The following is a 25988-nucleotide window of genomic DNA, read 5'->3' on the forward strand; positions in this document are numbered from 1 at the left end:
AATGTGCAAGAGATGTGAGATAATTTTTTAAAAGTTGACCAACAAACTTCACTTTGGCTTCTTCAATTTTCGCATCAGAAAGTTAAAACAGTTGATGAAGTCATTCACCTCAAAATGATGATCCTTCGAAGTGTTTTCCTTTCCTTTCCTTTTATTTTTTGAAATTTCATTACAGATTGTATGATGCCGAACTTTGAATAGTTAATATTCATAAAATTCCGATTTTGTTGATTGCAAAATAAAAGGAGACATAACAGAATGTTAATATTTGACTAAGAAACAACAATTAAGTTTGCTTGTGTATATCAGATTTCTTCAGTTCTTTCGAGAAGTGTACAGGATAAACAATCAAATTGACTTCTTATGCATATGCCATTTCCTTTGTTTTATTGGTCATTCATAATTGTAATTAGTGACTTTTGTGTATATCTCTTTTCAATTGTTTATTTGTTATTTAGTATTTTTTTAATACTCAACCAAAAGATCATAAATCAACATTGAAGCTTATTTTTTTGTGACTATTTTAATATTTTTAACATGTTCAAAAATTCAATAAGTTTGAAAAGAACAATTAAAAAAACCAGTAAACAAGAATAAACCAAATTCTTGATCCAAAACTCTAATCACAAATTGAGAGCAATTCCAACTGTAAATGCGATGCTTCACAGAACTTTTTGAAGTTTAATAAATATTTTGAAGTTGGTGCAGCCATTTTAGAATGATTATTTTGAAACAGATAGACTGTTGATTGAAAGTTGAAAGGAAGCTGAAGCTCAGAAATGAAAGATAGTCGAATGGAAGATGAAAGAGTTGCGTGATTGTGGAAGATGTGTGAAAAAATTATCTGCTGAAGCTCTGCAATTGAGCAATATTGGCTAAGGAAGAAACAAGTTTGTTTGAAGATGAGGTTGCAATATGATAGGAGATAAAAGTATTTTTTCGATAATTGTGAAAGAAAAATGAATTTTGATGAAGGAAAATGTGAGTTGAGTGAAATGGTTGATAAAGAATGCTGATAAGAAGAAGAAGAAGATGATGATGATGAAGGAGGAGAAGGAGAAGGAGAAAAAGAAGTGAATGAAGAATTTCGTGCTTTCATGTTGCTTGGCGAAGAGTAATGATAAGGCAATGAGCCAATTGTTGACGATGATGATGAATGAGAATAACTTGTATTTTCGCTTGTTTTATGAGAAAACTACCAAAAATTCGACAGGAATGAATCCAAAGTTTCATTAATAAAAGCATATGTTTTAAAATAGAAAAAGTCGATGTTATAATCAGATCAAGAAATTGATGGATTGCGATGTATCCAGATCTTCTCGATCATTCTCATTGGCTTTGCTGTTCACCACTTTCATTTGAACGAACTTTTTTATGCGTTGCTGTTTCATTTATCGGTTTAATCGCTTCTTTTTCTTCCTATTTTTCTCTATTTTTTCTTTTTTTTCTTCTACTATCACATCTTCTTCAACTTTCACTTAAAAACATTTCTAAAACAGATAAATAGACAGTATCAAAACTTTTTCATATTATTCTTGTGAATACTCGACAAAACTTTCAATTCTTCCATATTCCGATATATGTTCAGCAACATTGTTCGACTTTTCGTCTCGGTATATAACTTCAATTCTTTTATTTCCTTTTTTTTTCTCATCTTCCTCTTTTCCCTCGTTGCAATTATCTCTTTCTCTTCCTTCCTCATTGTTCTTCCCTTACTGCTTCAGCTGCACTCGTTGGAGTCATATTATGTCGTTCATCAAGTTCTGATATCTCTTGCTTTTTATCATCTGCATAACTGCTTCTAGGTACGTTGCTTCCTCAAATATTCATTCTTATTTATTTAGTGATCTCTCATTCAGCATTGATCTCACTGAGTTAACTTCTTGAAATATAAATTTGTTTGTGCTGTATGGTTTTTCGAATATTCTCTCTTAAGCCTAATGAAAATTTTAACTAAAAGGATGTCTGGTTTCAGATGCCTTATAAATAAATACTTATTCAAAGGAGAGAAAATCAAAAATAAGCAAATAAATGAATTTGAATGTGCTGGAAAACTGTGGATTGATAAGAAAACATTGGATGTGTTTTCTGCAATTGATTGAGCAAATATATTCATGTGATTTTTTTGTCGAACATCGTTAAATAAAAGCACATCTTTTTCAAAAGCCAATATTTTTTTCAATAATTGTTGCTTTTTAAATTGGAATCTCTGCAATTCACTTTTGCTGAATTAAAATGACACAAAACGGAATAAAAAGGAGAATTTGTGAAAATTTGTATTGCTTTGAATTAAAATCGTTTAAAGCAGCCAAACCTTGTTTTATTCAAAAGTTGTATCGGTGCAAGCTTCCGTTCTGCAGAAACACATTTTTTCCCCTTTCGTTCAACGAATATTTGTCAGGATAAACTAATAATTTAGAAAATTCTCAGTGAAAACGTTAAATAAAATCATATTCTTGAAATTTGAAAAGTGTTCAATATCCATCAATTCAAAAAATGCATGTGCTCTATATTCATTTTCCACGCATTGATGTTTGTTTTTAAAAGTTAAAATTATCAACAATAAAAGATTTCGCAGATCATCCCATTTGTGGAACTTTGTTATCACAAAGAATAAACTATTTTTTGTTGAATCATGGAACGAATCAAGTTTTCTCTTTTATCAAACTCGAGGAAAAGCGAAAAATGCAGAGATGTTTGGGAGTATCTATCAAACAAATCTGCAAATGATTGTGTGGAAATGCTGAAGTACATGTTTTTCCATACAAATACGGGTAAAAAAATATTTCCCTAGATTCAAAATATATTTAACGGTTTGTTTTTATTTTTCGTCTTTGTATTTATATTAATTAAACTCTTTTAAACTTTTGATTACTGAAGATCGAAATCGATATGTAATTTTGCGATTAGCGTCTGCGTATAATCGAGAAGAAAATCCACATACAAAAGTGACGCTTTTAAAATGTGTTTGCCAGGAATATGCCCTCTCGCAATTGATCGATTTGGGTTTTGAATGTTCTCATGGAAGCTATTATCACGCAAAGGATAATAGCTCGTTCACATCGTTTGATTTTCGAACTCCAAAAAAAGCTGCTCTTCCCCCATCAAAACGAAGTTTGATCTAATTCTTTATTGAAAAAATGTGTAACTGTTCATCTTTAATTTGTTCTTTGTCATATATTAACATTTTTACAGAGATGAGCCCAGAAGATGAAAAAGTTTTCACTGATTTCATAAATGAAAATTCAACCGAATCATCGAAATGCATTTGTAAGTTGTCACAACAGAATAACAGTTTGTCTTCTTATTGGGTTCTTTAATTAAAAGTGTTGAAGAATTATCACTTTCAGAATCTTCAATGGAAATAGATGATGATTTCAAAATCATAAACTGCAGCGAAGAAATGGAAGAAGATGAAGATCCTCTTTATCATTATTTCACAGAGAACAACACAAGAAGCGAATATTTGCAGACAGTAGAAGAATCAAACAATTCAAAATACAATGAATTCATTCACATGGAGATAGATGATGAAATTTCACTTTTGGACGTTCAATGTGAAATGGATGAAGAAAGCTGTTTCGAACCGGAAATAAATTTGGATTTATCAGAATTAGCATCGCAAAGCAATAATGGAGAAAATATGGAGATTGAAAAAAATGAAGAACTGCATTATTCCAACGAAACCAATGAAAATTCAATAAAGAATAGTCAAGGCTCGATTTCTTCTTGCAGCTCAATCATCGAATGCTGTTCAAAGAATAATCAGCACGCTGCACAAACTGGAACACAGAGAGAAAACAAGAATTATTATCCGTTACCAAACATGGGAAACACTTGTTATCTCGCTGCAATGCTACAAGTGTTCCGTTCTATTTATTTGCACTCAGAACGATTTTGTACACGAAAAGGGAAGATTTCACACTATTTGCATCGTTTGCTGGACATTGTCCAACCTTTGGATTTTTCAGTTAACATAAACAATGATAATGTCCCACAATCTTGGTCCTTGCCTTTTGTGAGATGTTGGGAAAAAAGGCATGGACTGAAAAAGGGTGAACAACAAGAATGTTATGAAACATTTTTTAATATGTACCAGGATCTCATATCAATAACACCAGCATTAGCAAACCAAATGAGAACGAACCAATCATTTCCAAGAAAATGTTGTGAATGTGGATCATATGAGTATGGAATTTGTGAATCAACTCCATTAATTCGACTTCACGGTTCAGATGTCATTTCGGAATTTAATGAATCATTTTCATCAGGTCAAACAAATACAAACAATAGAGAGGCCTTTTGTCTCAGATGTCAGAAAAATACAGATCAATATTCAACAATGAATATCCTTCAATTCCCTCATATTTTAACAATCACACTTGAATCTGATAAATTTGATCAAAAGAAAATATACAACATTCCATTACAAATTTCATTTTTAAAGAATGAAGAAACAATTAAGGCTTTTCCTTTCCATTCAGAAAATATGTGCAATTATCGATTGATAGCAGTTCTGTTTTATCGAGGGTCGAAAGATTGTGGACATTTTTATGCAATGTGTAGAAGCAGATGCCCATCACCAAAATGTTCATCATACAAAGATTGTTGGTATATTTGTAACGACGGAGAAATATCCTTCATTAATAATGAAATTACAACAGAAACAAACTCTCACATAAATAAAGGTTCAATTCCGTTTATGATTGTTTACTCTCAGGAGAATCGTGGATGCATTCCTGTTTCCGATATTGCTTCACCAAATTTGTTTCAATTGGGACTATCACATCAAGGAAGTTCTTTTTCGAATAATATTTCATCAATGAATCAGAGTAAAACAAATGTTCGTTCGGTTTGCATTAATTGTGATGGTTTATTGCAAGATCCTTCTTATTCACTTCATCCTAATACGACAAATCCACATCATTCCACTTCACCTTCAATAATATATGATGATGAAATTACTGAGGTTCATTCTTCATCAGAAAATCACCACAAAAAATCGACCTTATTTGATTTATCAAATCGACCTTCCGGATGTTCCATCCCATCTGAAATAGACACTTCATTTCTTCATTTTTCAAACGAATTTTCTTCTGAATGCAATTATCAAACGAACTCAAAAGACAATGAAACTAATAATACTACAATTAATAATCATCTCACTCATAATTCAACCGCATCTACAAAACCAAATGGAAAACAATCTCTCTTTCCAGAAATGATTTCATCCAGCCATTTGAGTGAAACAAAAAACAGATCAACAAATCCTAATCAATACTTTTCAACACTTCACAATTATCGACATCAAGATACACAAAATGCAAGCGTCAATAATCCATTCTTTCATGGTTCTCCAAACAATTCTTATTCACATATTAAAAAACAAAAAGTTCGTATCATTAATACAACAAAAGCGCAGCTATTCAGAAAGCTAATGGAAACCACGAATATTAAAATGTCAAAAAGTTCTTTCTACAAAAAGACAAAACACCTCAAAAGGGCTTCCAGGCGAACTGACTTGTGTAACTTATGTGAAATGTTCAATCATCTGAAGAAAAAAGAAGAATATCTTAAAACAAAATCACAAACATTGAATGATCAAGAGCAACAAACAATAAGACTAATTGAAAAGCATCGTTTTCTGGCGTCAAATCAACGTCAGCACTTCCATCAAATCAAAAGGAACATTGCATTTTCGGAAGCGTTGGTTTTGTTCGACTTTAAAGAGAATTGGACGCTTCCTATTTGCAAAAATCAAATAAGCCGAGATTATTACGAAAAAGAGGAAATCACACATTTTTGTGTAATTGTTTACATTGTTAACAAGAAAGGAGACAAAGAAAAGCACATTTTTAACTTCTTCTCAAACGCTCTATCTCACGACTACCGTTTCACCATTGAATGTCTGAAGCAAGTTTTGGAAGATAAAATCGTTAAAGACAAGCAAACTCTTCATTTTGTATGTGATACAGGGCCACACTTTCGGAATTCCCAGCTTATGCATTTTCTTCTTTCTGACAACTCTTCTCCCGTCAAAGGCAAACGAACAACTCTTTCCTTTTTTTGTGAAAAACATGGAAAAAGTGAATGTGACGGAGAATTCGGGAATCTGACAAACTGTGTAAAAAATAACTTGCCCAATGGACCTTCACTTAATAATATTGATGAACTTATTAAATTTCTGAAAGACCATACAGATGACTCATATGATTCCCTCCATAACAACTCGGATAATTATCAAAAGACAACGCGATATTTTGTCAAGTGTGATGCAATTATGTAAATTTTGTTTTTATTTTCTTCATTTCTTTATTAACTCAGACACTCTTCTGGAAATAAAATACGATGGAGGAAAATTGAAGCGAAGTCCATAAAGACGTATTTGTTCTATGAGAAACGAGGTAATCAAATTTTCAGATCTGTGTGTTCACCACAAAATTCCCGAGGAAAAGAGTTAATGAACTTCCTTGAAAAAAGCATAAGAGATGAAAGGATGATAAAATCCTCAAAAAAATATTCTCGCAAAACAGAAATGTTTGAAATAGGGAATGCCACAAGAAAACTATTAAATGATAGGAAAAAATTGGATACAATTTGTTTTAAAAGTTCTGGTCTTATTGATGAGTAATTTTGTTTTTGTTGAATTTTATATTGAAACGAATGACGTTTTTTGATTCGTCTGCTGCTCAAGCCATTAAGTATTTGCTTCAAACAAATGCTTTCTGGTACCCCAGTTTTCGCTCAAGAGCAAAACAAATGGGGCTAGGCTGATTCCGTCCTGGGACTGTGCTGTGACCGGTCCAGCACAGTCCCTTGAAGGCTTTGGGTCCAGAATCAGCCTCCCAGGGTAGACAATCATTAAATAAATTCGTTTCAATATTGAAATTCTTTTTTTTCATTAGTTTTATTTTTTCTGTTTTTCAAATGTCGGCATTTGATGTTTTATTATAAAGTATCACATTGATTTCTATTTAAAATATTCATTTTTCAATTAACTTTTGTTCAGTGAAATGATCAAGAAATGTATTATATTAATATTGAATTATAATTCACAAGTTTTCTACACATTTTCAGAGCAGATTGGATTAGTAATTTAAAGTGCGTTGAAAAAAAACAAGAACTTTCGTTGATTTAGCTTTGAATTAACAATAATATTTGTATTAACTGAAATTGAAAAGCAAATCATTCAATGATTTATCTATTGACATTGATCAAAAAGCGAATTCATAAAGTTTGTTTTCATTGCAACAATGAAATATGCTATTTAACGATCAATTGTGAATGATTTATAAATGCAACTGTTGCTTTTGAACAATTTGCTGTAACACTTTCTTTTCAGAAAATTGAAATGCCTGCGAAGCGTTTTTGAAGCACGGAAAAACACTAACAAAGATTCATAAATATTGCCTGAATGATGAATAACACTTCAATATAGACCAAAATATTTTTTGGAATTCACTTTTTGTTACAATGAAGATTTTGAATGCAGAGATAAATAGTTTGTTAATAAGGAAATAAGTGAAAATGAACGAAGAAAGGAACTGAGAAAAAAGAATCCGAAAAAAAGAACAAAATTCAGAGATCAAAGGAAAGTCCAAAGATAAGCATCCAATTGAAAACATGGCTTATGAATATTATGTTCAAATCACAGAAAAATCTGCGGGAATCTTATAACGGAGTTTGTTGTTTGCATCATATTGCTTATATTTATTGTGAAGCTGATTAAGCTTTATTCATCCTTCTTTCGTTTTTTTTGTTAGAGCGCATTTACACAAATATTCATAAAAAGATTTTTCTTTCTTTTTCCTTCTTTGCGTATATGTGATCTGAATTACTTTTTTTGATGATAAGAATAAATGTTATTTATATATTAATATTTTCAAGGAAAGTTACTTTGTTCCCGTTTTGTGAGTGATAGTGTTCAACTTCTTTGTGAAGTTCACCAACAACAACTTCAATAATGAAATTTTATGTCTTCTTCTACTCCATCTGATCTTTCTTTAGTTGTATTCTCAAATAATCCGGTTTCTTCTTCTTCTCCTCCTTCTCCTTCCTCTTCTCCTCCTCCTCTTCTCCTCCTCCTCTTCTCCTCCTCCTCTTCTCCTCCTCCTCTTCTCCTCCTCCTCTTCTCCTCCTCCTCTTCTCCTCCTCCTCCTCTTCTCCTCCTTCTCCTTCCTCTTCTCCTCCTCCTCTTCTCCTCCTTCTCCTTCCTCTTCTCCTCCTCCTCTTCTCCTCCTCCTCTTCTCCTCCTCCTCCTCTTCTCCTCCTTCTCCTTCCTCTTCTCCTCCTCCTCTTCTCCTCCTCCTCCTCTTCTCCTCCTCCTCTTCTCCTCCTCCTCTTCTCCTCCTCCTCCTCTTCTCCTCCTTCTCCTTCCTCTTCTCCTCCTCCTCTTCTCCTCCTCCTCTTCTCCTCCTCCTCCTCTTCTCCTCCTTCTCCTTCCTCTTCTCCTCCTCCTCTTCTCCTCCTCCTCCTCTTCTCCTCCTCCTCTTCTCCTCCTCCTCTTCTCCTCCTCCTCCTCTTCTCCTCCTTCTCCTTCCTCTTCTCCTCCTCCTCTTCTCCTCCTCCTCTTCTCCTCCTCCTCTTCTCCTCCTCCTCCTCTTCTCCTCCTTCTCCTTCCTCTTCTCCTCCTCCTCCTCTTCTCCTCCTCCTCCTCTTCTCCTCCTCTTCTCCTCCTCCTCTTCTCCTCCTCCTCTTCTCCTCCTCCTCCTCTTCTCCTCCTTCTCCTTCCTCTTCTCCTCCTCCTCTTCTCCTCCTTCTCCTTCCTCTTCTCCTCCTCCTCTTCTCCTCCTCCTCTTCTCCTCCTCCTCTTCTCCTCCTCCTCTTCTCCTCCTCCTCTTCTCCTCCTCCTCTTCTCCTCCTCCTCCTCTTCTCCTCCTTCTCCTTCCTCTTCTCCTCCTCCTCTTCTCCTCCTTCTCCTTCCTCTTCTCCTCCTCCTCTTCTCCTCCTCCTCTTCTCCTCCTCCTCCTCTTCTCCTCCTTCTCCTTCCTCTTCTCCTCCTCCTCTTCTCCTCCTCCTCCTCTTCTCCTCCTCCTCTTCTCCTCCTCCTCTTCTCCTCCTCCTCCTCTTCTCCTCCTTCTCCTTCCTCTTCTCCTCCTCCTCTCTTCTCCTCCTCCTCTTCTCCTCCTCCTCTTCTCCTCCTCCTCTTCTCCTCCTCTTCTCCTCCTCTTCTCCTCCTCCTTTTATTTTCCTCCTTTTATTTATTCCAAAGAAGAAAATAATCTTATGTTACAGCATCAGCGATACGATAACTGTGCAGGCGTCAATCCTTTTTCGTCAAGATTTTCAAATTTTCTCTGTCAGATTGTTTGGAAAGACATTCACAGAGATCAACAACGTGAGATGAGTGCAATACGCGTTGAGTAATTGCTCAGGAGAAATAATGAATGAGAAAGGAAGAGAAAGAGAAAAGAAGAAGAACTCAGAAATTGAGCTACGACACCACGAGGTAGCGAATGAGATGATGGCACTGCAATCGGTACAAAGCGAATGGAAAGAAGGCAGAAGGAGAGAAGACGACAAGGCAATCGAAGTGGCTTCGTGGAAGCAAACATAACAAGAAGTGGAAAAAAAGAAACTTGTTTTCTAACTGTGGCTGTCGGGGAATGATGGAGAGGAGAAGCTGAAGACCGAAAAGCAGCAGATGCATGAGAAGAAGGAGATTGTTACGAACCTGAAGCATTATATATATAAACCTATGTTAATGCACAATATTTTTACACGGACCAAGGCGAAACTTACGTTGCATTTGACTCACTTGTTGTCAATGCTATCGCTAACGATGATATTCTAAGAGGAATAGCGTTTTGAGGAGCAAATGAAAAAGCTGGCATGGAACAACAAAGAAAAGAGGAGAATGATGATTGAGGAGAACAAACGAGAGATTATGCAGAGAGAGAATAAGGAGAAAGCAAAGAACGCAGAAAAGTCAAATACTTCAAAAATTATTGTCACAGTTCATCCTTTTGCAGATGTGTCTCAGAAGTCGCAAACGGTAAAAGCATCCCACAAGACATATAAGTGAACACCGTTTCTCATCCAACCTCGCTTCCATCCACTTTTTCAATTTTCAATATCATCTATGAGCAGCCAAGGCAACCTCTTTCCTTCCAAGTGAAAAAAACCAGTTAGGTCAACAAAATTCAACTTGTCAATTTTCAAGAGATAATCTCCTGCTTGGACGAGCTTGTATCTGTTATGAAGCAGTACCTGATACCATTCAATAAAATTTGTGGAACAGGAGATGGTCAAGTGGACTGGAGAGTAATTAAAAGTGACAAAGAAGTTGAAGAGGTTCAGGAAAGAGCAGACAGAAAAGGAAAAGGAAAAACTTCATGCGGAGCTGAGGAAGCTGAATGAAGGAGAAAAGACAGGCGAAAAGATGACTGCGAAGTTGAATTAGAAATCGGAGTTAAGGGGACGCATAGAAGAGAAAAAGAGGATTTTGAAGAAGGAGAACGAGTAGAGCAAAGAGTTTGTGCAGAACGATAAGCTGCCACAGTTTGTGAGCCCCCCGAACAGTAAAACTTCTCAGGTATATCCAATATCTTCTTCTTCTCCTTTTTCTTCTGCTGATGCTTCAAATTTGAGGTCATCAAGAACAAACATCTTCAAAAGTTTTCTGAAAACATGATTGACTTTTCGGTTTCCACATAATTCTCATTATGGCTGGATTTAAGAGGAGAAATGGCAAAGACAGATGAACAGAAATGTGAAATATGTATGACTGGTTATATGAGCATTTTTTTGGAGTTGTTTTGTATGATTTTCGTAATTTTTTTTTATATATATGTACTGAAGGATCAGAATATATTTGTTTTTCTTATTAGTAATTTTGTGCTTTCATGAAACAACTTAAATATTTGTTGTTATCACTTTTCTTCTTTTTCTTCTTCTTTCTCATCCATGAACTTTTTTGACTCATTTCAGAATATGTAATTTCACTATCTCATCTTCTGAGTGACATCTCAGCTATTCAAGCCGCTCTCATCGCGCAAATTCGCTTCCTCTGCCCTGCCAGCGAAGATACAATTTCACTTCCTTCTTTTCTCCAAAAATAGAAAACAATAAAATTTTCTACAAACACTTCTTGGCCTTCTGCCACCAGGACTATTCATTTTCCAGGTGCAGATGAGCACACCACATGCACCACTTCCTTCTGTGATGATTCATGGAAACCACTGAAGAAGGGATGAAAGAGATGCAGGGAGAGAAAGTGAGGAAGAAGAAATGAGGCTTGAACTGCCGTTTTGCCAGGATCTGCACTCAATATCATCATTATTGATGCTTCTGGAGGTGCATCAAGGAAATTTTGTGGAGCGGCTGGAAAAGAGAGAGAGAAAGAGAAAACAGAAAAATAAAAGGAAGAGAAGAGGAAGAGAGAAGAGAGAAGAGCAAAAAAATAAAGAATTTTAGGAAACAGCCCAAATGATGGAAAAGAAAAAGATAAGCAAGGAAAGCCAGAAGAGAAACATGAGAAAGAAGCGAAAGACTGAAAAGAAGAGAAGGCCAAAGAAGGCACGGAAGAAAAGAAGGAGAAGAAAAAAAGAGGGAGTGAGAGATAAAAAAAAATAAAAAGAAATGCAATCCGAAGGAGAACTTTTTTTTCTGTTTATGGAGAAAAATTATCTCAAAATGCCTCGCTTTGAAAAGAACAGTTTGCAACTAATTTGTTAGATAAAATGAGTCTCAAATTCAATATTGTTTCAATTTTTTTTTTTTTTTGGACTTAGAAACACAGACAGATTATATTTTTAAAAAACATTATTGACATTTTTTAACTGCGAATCGATAATTACTGTGAAGAATAAAATGCCAGTTTTGAAGAAAAGAAAAAAATGAAAACGAGAAATATATGGAATTCAATGAAACTTTTAAAACAACAATAATATTCAGTTTAATAAGAGAATGAATAGATTACAAACAACTTACACTCAATTTATTGCAAAATTTGATACAATATTGGATAGTGTTGTTGCATATTTGAAACAAACAATAAAGTGATTAAGTTTTTCATTATTGTTCACGATTGTGCGAAACAGTAACATTTGACAAAATTTTTCCAAATCGAAATGATTGCATTTCTATTGGATAGCGCAAAATTATCATAATAGATCATAAACATTCATGCAATATGTGCGAACCGTAAAAGTTGTTTTTCATCAAAAAAGACAAATATCAAACAAGTTACGTTTTTAATAATGGTCATCCAACAATAATCATTAAAAAAACTATTTTTTTTTATAATTGTTGACTTGAAAGTTGATGACTGATATTATTCATGATGCCTGAAAGCATTTTTGATGTTTGAAAACAGTTTTTTCATAATCTTAAACTTACCCCGAAAAAAAGTATGATCCCAAAAATAATTACCCATCTTTCTTTGAAATTTAATTTTTCATTATTCATTTGTCCATTTTTAACTATTTTAACCACTGTGTTTGATGGAGAATTTGTTATTGAAACTGTAAAACATGCGATGTTCAAAAGAAACAGAAAATAAAACATATACGACTTTTTTAAAAGATTTATCTATATTGTTTATGAACATGAAAAAATCGAGAAACAGAACGTTTGTTAAAATCTTTGAAAATAAACATTCTAATTCCCCATTATTTCGAAAAAATTCTTCTCCATCAAATTACAGGTATCGCAAAAAAATGCCGAACATTGCACAAAATTCCGGACAAGATCGATTTCAAAATAACTGCAAGAAGGAAAATTAGACAATTTTCCTCAAAAGATATCTCATCAACACAAACTCATTTGATATTCATAATTTACTAAGCTTTATCGTTTGTGCTCAGAAAAAGTTGTATTAAAAAACTCGAAGAAACTCAAAATCCAATTTCTCCGAAATTTCAAAAATGATTTTTACTGAGCACAAATGAGGGTATTTTGAAAGTTTTGTGTATCACTTTTGTTTGTATTAACTAGATGTATTTTGAGGAAAATTGTCAGAATTATTCCTCTTGTAGTTTTTGTGACGTCGATCTTGTCATGTATTTTGTGCGATCTCCAGTATTTTATGCGACATCTGTATTAGAATTTTCAAATGAAAATATCAATGAAAGTTGCGGTACACTTCTTTCGGTCAAGATAAATAATGTGTGATTGCTTTTCAAATCATAATTTTTTAGGGTTTGTTAATAATGTGAAAAAATTAATTGCTTTATGAATTTTGTTCCACACAATTGTTTCTGAATTTTTTCTCAATTAATTGTCTTTTTCTTTATTCTAATTCACAGGAATGTCAGATGAAAAAAACGCTCTGAAGAAAAAGTCTGGAACAAATCATTGAATTGTTCATTAAGACAAAAATATTATCCCAAATTCAAAAGTTTTTCATCATCAGCAGAAAATTTCCTATCCAAATGTGTGATTCTTTTTGAAAAGTCGCAAATGTTTAATATTCTTATGAATCAAATATTTCACATTTAGCTCATATTTTTGTTTCCACTCACGAATCTTTTTCAGAATGAATGAAATAACAATATCCAGGAATAGATTCCATAAAAGTGAAGTTTGGTGTGTGAAAACTAAAATTTGAGCAAAATATGAAAATTATTGTTTTTTGATAATTAAACATTTGCGATTTTTCAAAAAGAATTACCCAAATGTTGAGTGAAAGACAATTATAACAAATGCCAAATTTGGAAATGAAAAAACAGCTGAGGTACCATATAATAGCTTCATTTCTTTTCAGGGTTTATTTATGACTATACAAAACGAGAATTCAAACTGTAAAATAATAAAAAAGAAAAAACTTGAAAGCAAAAATTATTGCACATATTTCGTTTTCACGAAAATGAAAGTCTGATTTGGACAATGAATTGATATTGATTTGATTTATATGAAGAAATATATCAGAATTTTTCCTCTTGTGGTCACAGAGAAAAGGATGTTGAACAATATTTTGTGTGATGTCCCATATTTGAGACATAATCAATATTTCTGTTCAAAGACACATGACATATTATCATTATCTGAAGTTTTCATAACAAAATTCAGAACATTAAGAACACCTCTGTGACATGACAAGAGAAAATTGAAAAAATGACAAAATGACTGACACGATATTTATGATTTGTCAAAAAGGGTAATTTGTAACTATTTCATAATTCTTAATTACAATAATAATTTATTTGAAAATCCACATAAAATAATTCTTATTATTTAAAAAAATCATATTTTTTTTCTAATGTGATCAAGTTCCCAATATTTATTTTATTTGACACGAAATGTCAGTTAAGGAATATTTTTGTCACAATTTGTCATTGACCGTCACTGACGGTCACTGACAAAATACAAAAAACGACAAGATATTACAGATCCTATCAACAAATCATTTCCAATGTGCTATGAAAAGTCTTTTGAAGTTTTAGCAATCGTATGTTTTATATTAGTTTTAAAAAATTAAATTTAATTTTATTTTATTTTATTTTATTTTTTTTGTGACAGACGAGGCTTCAAGTTATTTGTCAGGTCACAGAGGCCTAACATTAAGTAAATCAAGTGATTGATTTCACAAAAAAAAAAAAAAATAAAATAAAATAAAAAAAAAATAAAATAAAAAATAAAATAAAAAAATTATATATCAGTCTATTTGTTGTTTTTTTTAGTAAATGGGTGATTATTTTTGAAAAAATATTTTTTCGAAGAAAAATTTCGGTACAAAAATTTTATTTTGAATTTTGTCAATGAACACAGAAAAGAAATAACTTAAACAAAAATTATCTCTGTCTTTCTTTCTTATCAAACAATGTCTTTTGATTCAATAAAATGAATAAAACATTTCAACAAATGTTTTATTTTCGAATTCATAAAACTTTCTTAATTATCCACACACCGAAAAATGTTATGATTTCAAATATAATAACCCAAATTTTTTTAAACATGGGACAAAATATTTTTCTTTAAGCATTTTCATTGAAAAATTATGAACTTTTCATTGACTTTTTGAGACCATAAAACGCAATAAAAATGGGTGCATTTTTTGGCTTTCGTGAGATGTCCCTATTCTTTATGTTTTGATTTCAATGATTCCTGTTTAAAAATTATTAAGTCCGATTTATTTTGAAATCTGAGAAAGAGAAGTGAAGTTATAAGAAAAGCTATTTTTCAATGCTTCGTGCAAAAAATGCTTGAAAGTCCATATTTACCCCCACATATTTTTGAATAATTTATTAACAACACACTAATAGTGAAAAAGAACTTTCTTTTAAAAAAATGTTACAAAATCATCTTTAAAAAAAAGAATTATATAAAAAATAAAAAATGGAGAATCAATATTTCGATAGTGAAAAAAATAATATTAGAAACAAACATTAGATGTAAATGTTTTGTAGTAGATAAAATAAGACAATTAAATCTTTTTTTGCTGGCCCTGTAGCGTAGCTGGATAGCGTGTGGGATTTCTAATCCCGAGGTCGTGGGTTCGAATCCCACCAGGGTCGTGTTTTTTTTCCATATTGCTGATTTGATAACTTACAACCTATTTCATTTGTACAAATGATTCATGAAAAACAGAAATCAATAGAAAAATTTGAGATTTGATTGCTGATTTTTTTATTTTCATATATAAAAATTGATGAACAGTATTCAATTTTCTTTTGTAATTTTCTTTTGAAAAAATGAATAATTCCTTAACCTTTTCTTATTTCATTTTTTATTCAATGAAAACACACACATATATGATTTAATAAGAATTCATATATCATTAGAACTTGGTTTTCAACGATCTTTTCATTGATTTCATTGCGAAAGTTGCATTATTCTTGAATTGTTGGAAAAAAACTGAAAAATATCTGTAATCATGAATTTTTGGATAAGAAACATTTAACAAAATTTGCAATGCTTTATTGTGAATATTTCTTTTCAATTATTGCAGAAACTCGTCAAAGGGCTAACTTTCTTATTGATTTATCTGATATGAAAAATTTTATTTGTTTGAATGTATTTACCAAACATGTGTATTTTCAACACATCTGCTTTAAAAAATCACAACCGAAAATGATTGATTCAAATTCGCTTCAATATTGCATATAATTTTTAAAGCTTTTCGCAAACAAACCAAATTATAATTTGGATTAAACTGCGTAAACAACATAAAAATGATCATATATGCCATAGCTTAGTATTATAACATCCGAAAATGGTACATCCTCTGATTCAGATTGGCCTTTCGGCTGGAATGCTTCTTACAGGAACTTTAAATACTGTGTCTAAAAAACTCCAATTTCAAGTTTGCGTACCAGGTGACGACACTTGTCCTGGTGATTTAAAGAGTTTTGAATTTTTTTTTCAAATAAAAATAACTTAGTCCTTGTGAAATTTTGTTCAGATTGTGATTTAACAGTCCATCCTTCAAATCATAAATTTGATAAGGTTATCATTTCTTTTAATTGAGATTTCATAACAAAGATTTTTAGCCTTTCACTCAAAGTGGCTGTATGTTTCTTGGAGAAGCAACATGCCTTCTGTTTCATGCATTTTTGCTATTTAAGAATAGAAATAAACCAAAATCGCCAGAAGAAGCTGGACGTACAATGAAGCAAACTATTTTCAGAACTATAAAATACTTTCCATTGTTTATAATGCTTGCATTTTGCGATATGGTTGGAACAACTTTAGCAGCAATTGGTCTTGTTACAATTCCATCATCTATTTACCAATTGTTTCGCGGTTCTATCATTATTTTCTCAAGTATATGGTCTGTTACTTTCTTGAGACAAAAATATGGTTGGTACAAATGGGTCGGCATCGCTCTGGTTGTTACAGGTCTTTTGATAGTTGGACTTTCAGGAGTACTTAACAACTTAACATCAAAGAATTCCATATCAACAGGTAAATATATATTGGGGATTGTTCTTGTTATTCTTGGACAGCTGGCAAACAGGTTTGAAATAAACATTCAACAGTTTTAAACATTAACAATTTTTATATAAATGCTTCTTAAAGCACACAAATGATTTTTGAGGAGAAATACTTGAAATCAGCAAATCTTCAACCTCTGCTAGTTATTGGATTTGAAGGAATTTTTGGGTTTCTTATGTGCGTTGCAGTGGCATATCCAATTGTATCTTCAATTCCAGGTGATGATTGCAACAAATACGAGAACGTGTTAGATGCTTTAACCATGCTCGGGCAAAATACTTTTTTGCTAATTATGTTTCTGTGCTATTTTGCTTCAATTTCTTTTTACAATGGGCTGGGATTGACAGTGTGTTTCTTTATCATTATTTATATAATTATTAATGTGTTTGCAAACGTTAACTATAAAAATTTCTTTCATCCCCCCCCCCATTTTTGAAAAATATTTTCAAAAAAAAAAATAGGTATCGAAACTTCTTTCAGCAGTTCACCGCACGTTGATTGATGCGTGCCGATCAATTTTCGTATGGCTGTCGATGCTTATTGTTAATTGGTGTACAAAAGAATCATTTGGAGAGCCTTGGCTGCAATACTCCTGGATACAGGTTATTGGATTCATTCCGCTTGTGATAGGAACTCTTATTTACAATCACGTCATCCCAATTGATGAATGGGTGAAGAAGCTGAGGAAGTCAAAGCAGACAGCAGAAGTCAGCGGAGGAGAAGACAAGCCTTTGCTCTCATCTCAGGATGACATTCCATATCAATCGCTGGAGGAGAAAGATGACACTAAAAGTGGAAGTTTGTTGGATGATGACATGAAAAGCGATAAAGGGAAAGAGAACGCTAATTACGGAACTTCTATGATGTCACCTTCTCCATCACCATCACCATCACCATCTCCTTCATCGTCTTCTTCGCCATCTTCCAATATGCAGACAAATAATCCTCTCGCAACCGATAAAAACTCTGTTAATTCAGATCACTAGAGTTTTAATCTTTTTTACATTAAAATTTTCTTTAAGAGTGTTTATTTTGGAAAATATTCTTTCTTTGAAATTAATTATTTTATATTAATAGCAATGATTTGATTTTTATTCTTAATTTTCATGACTTTCACAAACTGTATTTTAAAATTTTTGTTGATATCACATTTCTTTTTTAGAAGTCTGTTTGAAAAAAAATGATGAGAAGAGATTTCATGAATAAGAAGATTTTTTTTTTTTCTTTTTTGATGTAGATAAAATACAAATCGATTTTTATCTTGATGTGGTTCCGATCACACATTCATTTGTAATTCTTTATTTTTCGCAAAGTGCAGACAACGATGGATTCTGACGATGAAGGAACAGAAGATTATCGCCAAGGAGGTTATCATTTTGTGCATATTGGCGATGTCTATAACAATCGTTTCAGAGTCGAACAGAAACTTGGATGGGGGCATTTTTCCACAGTCTGGTTTTGCACTGATTTGTTTGATTCTTTATTTGTTATCAAATAAGTATCATAACTTATTTTTGGTAATTAACAAACATTTTTCTTTGATAAATCCGAATGATTTTTCCTTGGAATAATTCTAACTTTTTTTGTGCTATCAAACGAAAATTGAAATATTTTAATATGATTATGCTTCACAATAAATGCAAACAGACGTACAGGTAAAAACGTTGCACTTAAGATTATTAAAAGTGCGTCTCATTACATGGAAGCTGCTCGCGATGAAATTGTTCTTTTATCTCAAATTGCGAATGGAGATCCAGATTTTAATAAATGCGTAGTTCATTTAATCGATAGCTTTGAGCTTGAAGGTCCAAATGGAACCCGTTTGATTGTTCTCTTTCATATTTTTTCACTTTATTGTCAAATATTCAATTTATATTCAGACATGTGCATGGTCTTTGAAGCTTTGGGTAGCAATCTATTAGCATTAATTAGAAACTATTCATATCGTGGGATTCCTTTGCCAATTGTGAAATACATTTGCCGTGAAATACTTGTTGCACTGGATTATATTCATCGAGAATTAGGGATAATTCATACAGACCTAAAGCCAGAAAATATTTTGCTTGAATGGCCAATTGTTTTTACTCGTTGCTTGGACGGTCAAAGACCGAAGGAATAGTTTGAATTAAAAAATTTATCATAATTTCTGAATGGATATCTTTCGATTCATTTTTGATTAAATTCGCATTTTTTGTTCATTAACTCTTCAATCTTCAACTTCTATGACAAACACAGTCCCATCTCATCAGACGCCCAAAGCGAGTCTTTTTTGCATGCGCCAATTCCTCAGTCGCCATCAATGACTCCGCCTGGTGACGAATACAATGAGACTCAACAGACTCCTTCTGCTCAAAATGAGATATCATTTGGTAACTCTGAAGGATCGCAACCATCTGCTTCAACGACCACAGAGATACAGTCACAAGCCCATTTGCCTTCCACTTCTGGTGAGAATCCGTCAAGCAAGCAGGATAACACTGTAACTGCTGAGGCGGCGACTGATGCAACAAGTGAGTCATCATCATCATCTTCTTCTTCATCTTCTGCTTCAGAAGAGGCACTCCCTTGCGTCAACCCTTCTCCCACACCATCTCCGACATACCTCACTCTTCAGTCTATTCTACCGTCTGATGTCATTTGGTCTGAGCTGTCAGCCAAAGAAAAGCAGAAATACAAACAAAAACTGGCAAAAAAGCGGAGAAAAGAAAAGCAGCGAATGGCAAAAGCTGCGAAAGAGGCAGAGTCAGAAAGAGAAGAAAAGAGTGAAGGTGCTTTTGTTGAAGAGAAAGCTATCAAAAAGACAGAAGCAGAAGAATTGCCATCTTCTTTGGCAACTGCTTCGATTGACTCGACTGCGAAGGATGAAAGACAAAAGAGTGATTGCATGAAACGTTCAGATGCAGTTGTTATTAAAGAAGAAGAAGAAGAAGAAGAAGAAGAAGAAGATGATGATGATGATGAGAATGATGAAGACGATCAAGCTATTCACAAAGAATCAACAAAGGCTGGTGACAATAGAGATATTCTGACGAAAAAAGAAGATGGAACAACAGAATGTGAAGATGGAAAAGCAACGCCTCATCTTTTGGAAGAAGACATAAATGCAGAAAGGAACGAGGAAAAACAAAAAACTGTTTCTTTTGATGCTCCAACGAACACACAGAAATCAAATGCATCGATTTTATCCACACCAACCACAAAGCAAGACAGACAGCCATTTTCAGCTGAATCTTCTTCAAAAACAGATTCTTCTTCTGTTTCAGACGCTGAAATGCTTTTGGACGACCCAATCTCAACGCCATCTATCGACACCTTGACTGATTCACTTTCACGTCTTTCGATTCACCCCACTCCACACACTGAACAAAACACGTCATCTTCTTCATCCTCATTCTCTCCCTCTTCCTCATCTTCCTCTTCCTCATTTTCATCTGACACTTCTTCTCCAAATGTCACTTCAACAGCAGCATCGTCTGCTCCTCATTCACCCAACACACCCACTTCACCATCCCATCCTCTTTCGCCTTCTACCAACTCTTCCTCCACCGACAACACTTGCAGCTCCTTCGCTCTCATTTCACAGACTGAAACTTTGTCGCCTGCTGTTTTTGCAATGCCATTTCCTGCTTTTCGCAAAAAGATTAAAAACGACAATGAAACTACTGAGGCTTCTTCTTCTTCTTCTTCTATTCCATCGAATGCCAATCCGAATCAATCTCATCTGTCCAATTCGGATTCTTCTCCACTACACTCTTCAAATCAACCAGAATCTGTTCTTGAAACTTCTGACAATCAGAATTCTTCATCTTCATCTTCTACTTCTGCACATTCATCACGAGCAGCTGTGTTTGAAGAAACTGATTCAAAATCATCTCCTCCTGCTCCTTCATCTCAAGATGGATCCCTTTCAGCCAAAAAACAGACAAATGAAGAGAAAGCAAACTCAAACAATGCAAATGCCACAAACATGCCAATCATCAAGCCAGAATTCAAGAAGAAAACAGACTCACAATCATATTCACCAGATTTTGCATCTCCACCAGCGTCACAGCCTCGTCCATCACAACACATAGCATCCACCACCTCAATCAGAACCAACTCCATTTCCTCGCCTGTTCCATCTCCTCCTCCCTCAGCCCTCCCCGTGGGGCCATACTTGCTGGGCACTGTCCCGAGGGAAGGCTACTCCAAATACGACGTCAAAGTGGTGGACTTTGGGAATGCGTGCTGGATCGACAAGCACTTCACGTCGAACATCCAGACGAGGCAATATCGCTCGCCTGAGGTCATTTTGGGGTATGACTACGACGAGAGGACGGACATCTGGTCGTTCGCATGCATCGTCTTTGAGCTTTTGACAGGCGATCTGCTGTTTGAGCCGCACTCGGGCGACAACTACGACAGAGACGAAGACCACATTGCGATGTTTGTGGAGCTTCTGGGGCCGGTCAAAAGGGAGTCTGCAATGAAAGGGAAGTGGTCGCGGCAGATCTTCAACAGGAGAGGAGAGCTGAGGCACATCAAGCAGCTCAATCTGTGGCCCTTGCGCTCGGTGATGATCAGAAAGTACCACGCCCTGCCGCAGCAGGCAGACGAGTTGTGTGCGTTTCTGCTGCCTTGTCTGGACTTCAACTCGAAGAAGCGGCCTTCCGCAGAGGAGCTGTTGAAACACCCGTGGCTGAACATTCGTGAGGGGGAGTCGCTGACAGGGGTGAGCTGGGTGGAGAAGCCGATTGCAGGGCGGGCAGACATGAGCGGTGGAGGAGATACTGACCCGCTGGTTGACAAGGAGATGGTGGAAAGAGAGCGGAAGAGGGCGGAGGCACTGGAGAGGAGGAAGATAAAAGAGATCGAAAGGAAGAGGAAGCGCGATCAGGAGGCACAACGGCGTTTTTCTGTGAGGCAGCACAAGTTGGAGCAGAGGCAGCTGAAAGGGAAGATGAGAGAAAGGCTGATAAGCGGATGTTCAGATGAAGAGGCAAAAATGATGCTGAAGCAGCTGTTTGGGATTGAAGTGGAGGAAAATGATGACTTGCTGAGAGTGTTAGAGGAGCTTGGGATCAGCAGTGGATCGATGGAAAGTGATGACTATGAAGAAGAAGAGGAAGAGGAAGAGGAGGAAGAGGAGGAAGAGGAAGAAGAAGAGGACGAAGATGATGATAACGAAGACTCAGAGGATTTAATTGCACATCAGATGGATCCAGTTGTTGTTGTTGATGATGACTCAGACGAAGAGAGCAACGATGAAAGAGAGTCAAACAAAACAGGAAAGAAGCAGGCTTCGAAGGAAAACTTGAACGAAAACAATAAAAATAACACGGAGGAAGGAGATGAAGAAGAGAATGACGATGAGGAAGGAGATGTTGAAGAATCCGATGAAAGTGAAAGTGAAAGTGAGAGTGAGAGTGATGATGAAGATGAAGAAGATTCTGAAGAGGAAGAGGAGAACGAAGAGGAGCAGTCGGATGAAGAATATGAAGAAGAATACGATGAATCTGATGAAGAGAAAGAAGAAGATGATACTGAAGGGAAATATACAGATAAAGAAGACGAAGATGAGGAAGACGAAAACGAAGAATCCGAAGGAGTTTCAGAAGAACTTTCAGAAGCAGATTCAGGTGGAGAATCAGAAGCATCGAGCGAAGCATCGACTCGATCGTTTTCTGTTGAAAGCGGAAGACAGACCGAAGGGTCGTTGAGTGAGTCATACAGCGAGGAAGGGAGTGATGAAGAGATGGCATCTGAGGCAGAGTCAGAGCAAGAAAGCGAAGAAGGAAAGGAAGAAGGTACAAAGAATGACGAAAGTGCAGAAGATGAAGAAGAGAAAGAAGAAGAAGAAGAAGAAGCTGAAGATGAGATAAAAACAGACTCAAGTGAAACTGATGAAAATGATAGAGAAGAAGAAGAAGGAGAAGCTGAGGAGGAGGAAGAAGAAAATGATGATGAAGAAGAAAAACACACAGAAGAAGCAGATGAAAGCGAAGTAATCCAAAAGAGAGAAGAAAGAGGCAAAAAGATCATTGACGAAAGCATAGAAAGGAGGATGGAAGCAGGAAGAGACGGCACGCTGAATGAAGACGAGAACTATCAGCATTCTCTTATTTCATCTGCATTGGGGATGCGCAGGGACGAGGGCCATCTATACAGAAAATCGCATCTTCGTTCTGATGAAAAGGGCAGACAGAGCGACAGAGAAGATGAGCTGGAAGGCGATGTGTTGCATGTTTCATCGCCATTTGCAGAGGACAGGCAGCATTTGCACCAGAGCATCAATGCGCACCGCTCGCTGGAGCATCAGCTGCAGGAGATAAACAAGCTTCTGCAGAATGCGCAACAGTCAGAGCTGGATCTTCCGCCAGAGCTTGTGTACAAATATTTCTACTACGAGAAAATGCTTCTGGACGGGGCAACTGGGCATTTTGCGTCGCTTCCGCAGCAACTGCAACAGAAAGAAAGAGAGAGGAGTCATATGATAGATAGTGCTGAAGAAGAGAAAGCAACGGAAAACGAAGAAGCAGAAGATTCAGAGAGCGAAGAAGAGCAAGAAATATTGCACGAAGAATCTGCTGATGATGATGCTTCAAAGCAAAATATTAATGATGAAGTTGAAAAAGAAGATAAGGAAAAATAAGGGGAGAATAACGAAACGAAAATTTTGAAAAGAATTTGTTGAAGATTTGAATTATGCGAATCTTTTCATGATTGAATCAAAGAACTTATCGTTTCTTGTCACAAAATATAAAAAGAAAAAGAAAAAGAAAACTTATTTCACCTCTGGCATGACATGTTTTATATTTGTTAAAAAACAGCGTTTATAAATGCATTTAGTTTCATTTTCTTTTTGGATCATTTTTTCTAGAATTTTTGTGTTTGAAATTTTAATTTTGATTCTCTCCATTGGGATGAAGTAACATTCAAATTGGATCGATTTTTAATTTTTTTGAATGAAAAATATGTTCAAATCTGCGGATAAAAAGGTTTGCCTTTAACAGAATAATTACACCAAAAATTTATCAACATCCAAAAAGTTTTAAAACACGATCGAAAAAATTGAATTTATGATTGAAAAATATCTAACCTTCGAAATTTTTAAAAATTAATAAAAATCAGATTCTCATCACTTGCATTTCTATATTGTTAAATAATCCGAGAAAGTGATAAATTTGAACAAATAATATATATTTTTTCTTTTATTAGATGAAATTTGAATAAACTTCTTTAATTCAAATAAACCCATTTAATTCAAATGAAGTTTGTTTATTTTAAATGAAGTTGGAACATTTTAATTAAAGATTGCATATGCAAATTAACGCTGAAATCCATCATGTTAAAGCTTTGATAAATTATATTTCATCTTTCAAAATTACTAATTGGCTCATTTGGTGTTGTTTCTTAAAGTCTATAGAATTCAATTTTTTCAACGGTTTTGATCTTTTTGATATTAATTGGAAATGAAACAAAATCACAACAAAATGAGCTTCAAAGACAAAAAAAAAGAAAAATTTCGTGAGTTGAAAGTTTGTTTCGTTTATATTTTTATGTTTTTTTTTAAAAAACCAGAGATGAACGATTTTTATTTGGATAAAAATGTTATGAGGAAAAGTGAAATGCTCTGAACAATTTCAATGTCTAATACACAAATAACTGCAAAAGTGTACGAAATGAAGCGTGGAAGCTGACAAACTTAATTTTCTTTTTTCTTCTTCCTCTCCTTCCCCCTCTTCTCCACCCTAAACAATCTCCTCCCACATGCCCACTCCCCAATCCCAACCTCCTTCTCCATCTCCCACTCCTCTTTCTCCTCCTTCATCTCCCTCATCCAGCCTTTCCTTTTTTCTCCTTCTTCTCTCTCTTCCTCGTCCTCTTCTCCATCCCCTTCCCTTTTCCCTTCTCTTTCATCTTTCTCATCCTCATCCTCATCATCTTCTTTTTCTTCCCCTTCCCCTTCCTCTTCCCCTTCGATTTCCTCTTCCCCATCCCCTCTCCATATCCATCACCAATCCCATCCCCACCTCCAAATCCACCTCAATCTCCATCTCTCAAACACCCTCTTCTCCAACATCTCCTCTCCCCAATCCCCTCGATCTCTTCCATCCCTTCCCTCCCACTCACTCAATCCATTCATCTCAACCACCTCTTCCTCTTCTCTCTCTTCCACCAACATCAACATCAATTTAATCCCCTCCTTCTCTCTTCACTCATCCCTTTCCATCCACTCAACCATCTTCAAACACACCCACAACCCCATCGATGGTGCCATCCTCCCAAACCTCAACAGCCCTTCCACTTCTCTTTCTGCCTTCAATGCTTCTTTCCTCCACCAAACACGTTCTTCACCAAATGCTCCAGTGGTGCATGTTGGAAATGAATCTCAAAGAAAGAAACAAAGCAGAATGTCTGAATTTGATGAGAACAACCATCGCTTCGAATGGTGCGAATGGAATGATTCAAATGGTGGAAGCGATTGGGGTGGAGCGCTCAAAGTCAATTGCACAAATGCAAATCTCACGATCACTTCTTGCTCGTATAGCAAATGCTCAACAACAAAACATGGTGGAGCGTTATATTGCGATTATTTGTTAAAAGTTGATATCGCAAAATCCAATTTCACAAGCTGTTCAGCTGCTCATGCAGGAGCAGTCCATGCTACAAGTCCACGATCAAATTCTGTTTGGACATTCTCAGAAAACAGAGTGGAAAGTTGTTCAATAACAAACTATTGCGGAACTGGTTGGTACTTTTTCCTCTATTACATACCATCAGATGCAAAATTCCTATTCAAAAGTTACGTCTGCATTGCAAATACTGGTGGAGATGCGGCTGGTGCAATCACGTTTCATTTCCCTCCACCAGTTATAACTCCTCAATATTTTCTCCAAGAGTTCCAGTTCATCAACAACAAAGTCGAAAATCCATTCACCTTCGGTGGTGCTGCCCTGTGTTGCACAAGAATATTTGATTGGACGAACGTAATTAAATTCATCACATTTTGTTTCTTCAATTACAACAACGCTTCTATTTGCAGATGGAATGATGTGTTTTTCAATGGAAGCATAATCACACAATCCCCATTTGATAATTGTATATCATCAATTTAAACAAAAATAATTAGA

General features: G+C 35.0%; 3 protein-coding genes across 3 annotated transcripts; 2 read left to right on the forward strand and 1 right to left on the reverse strand.

Moving 5' to 3' along the window:
- The first annotated feature begins 16129 nt into the window (after positions 1–16129).
- Positions 16130–18078, forward strand: MONOS_7559 (putative Solute carrier family 35 member F6). The gene is made up of 5 exons (XM_067877894.1): positions 16130–16286; positions 16343–16386; positions 16431–16897; positions 16960–17221; positions 17337–18078. The coding sequence occupies exons 1-5, from the start codon at positions 16154–16156 to the stop codon at positions 17859–17861; spliced, it is 1431 nt and encodes a 476-aa protein (XP_067734144.1). The 5' UTR covers positions 16130–16153; the 3' UTR covers positions 17862–18078.
- A 75-nt stretch (positions 18079–18153) lies between these two features.
- On the forward strand, positions 18154–23840 carry MONOS_7558 (putative SRSF protein kinase 1). Its single transcript, XM_067877893.1, has 4 exons — positions 18154–18345; positions 18523–18695; positions 18756–18993; positions 19111–23840. The coding sequence occupies exons 1-4, from the start codon at positions 18200–18202 to the stop codon at positions 23504–23506; spliced, it is 4953 nt and encodes a 1650-aa protein (XP_067734145.1). The 5' UTR covers positions 18154–18199; the 3' UTR covers positions 23507–23840.
- A 537-nt stretch (positions 23841–24377) lies between these two features.
- On the reverse strand, positions 24378–25045 carry MONOS_17045 (uncharacterized protein; the record flags this gene model as incomplete). The annotated part of the gene is made up of 2 exons (XM_067869926.1): positions 24378–24857; positions 24921–25045. 2 exons carry the CDS (start codon positions 25043–25045, stop codon positions 24560–24562), a joined length of 423 nt encoding a protein of 140 aa, XP_067734146.1. The 3' UTR covers positions 24378–24559.
- Positions 25046–25988: the final 943 nt, after the last annotated feature.

Source organism: Monocercomonoides exilis (genome assembly GCF_001643675.1).
Source record: "Monocercomonoides exilis strain PA203 chromosome Unknown scaffold5-2102611, whole genome shotgun sequence".
Taxonomy (NCBI): domain Eukaryota; phylum Preaxostyla; order Oxymonadida; family Polymastigidae; genus Monocercomonoides; species Monocercomonoides exilis.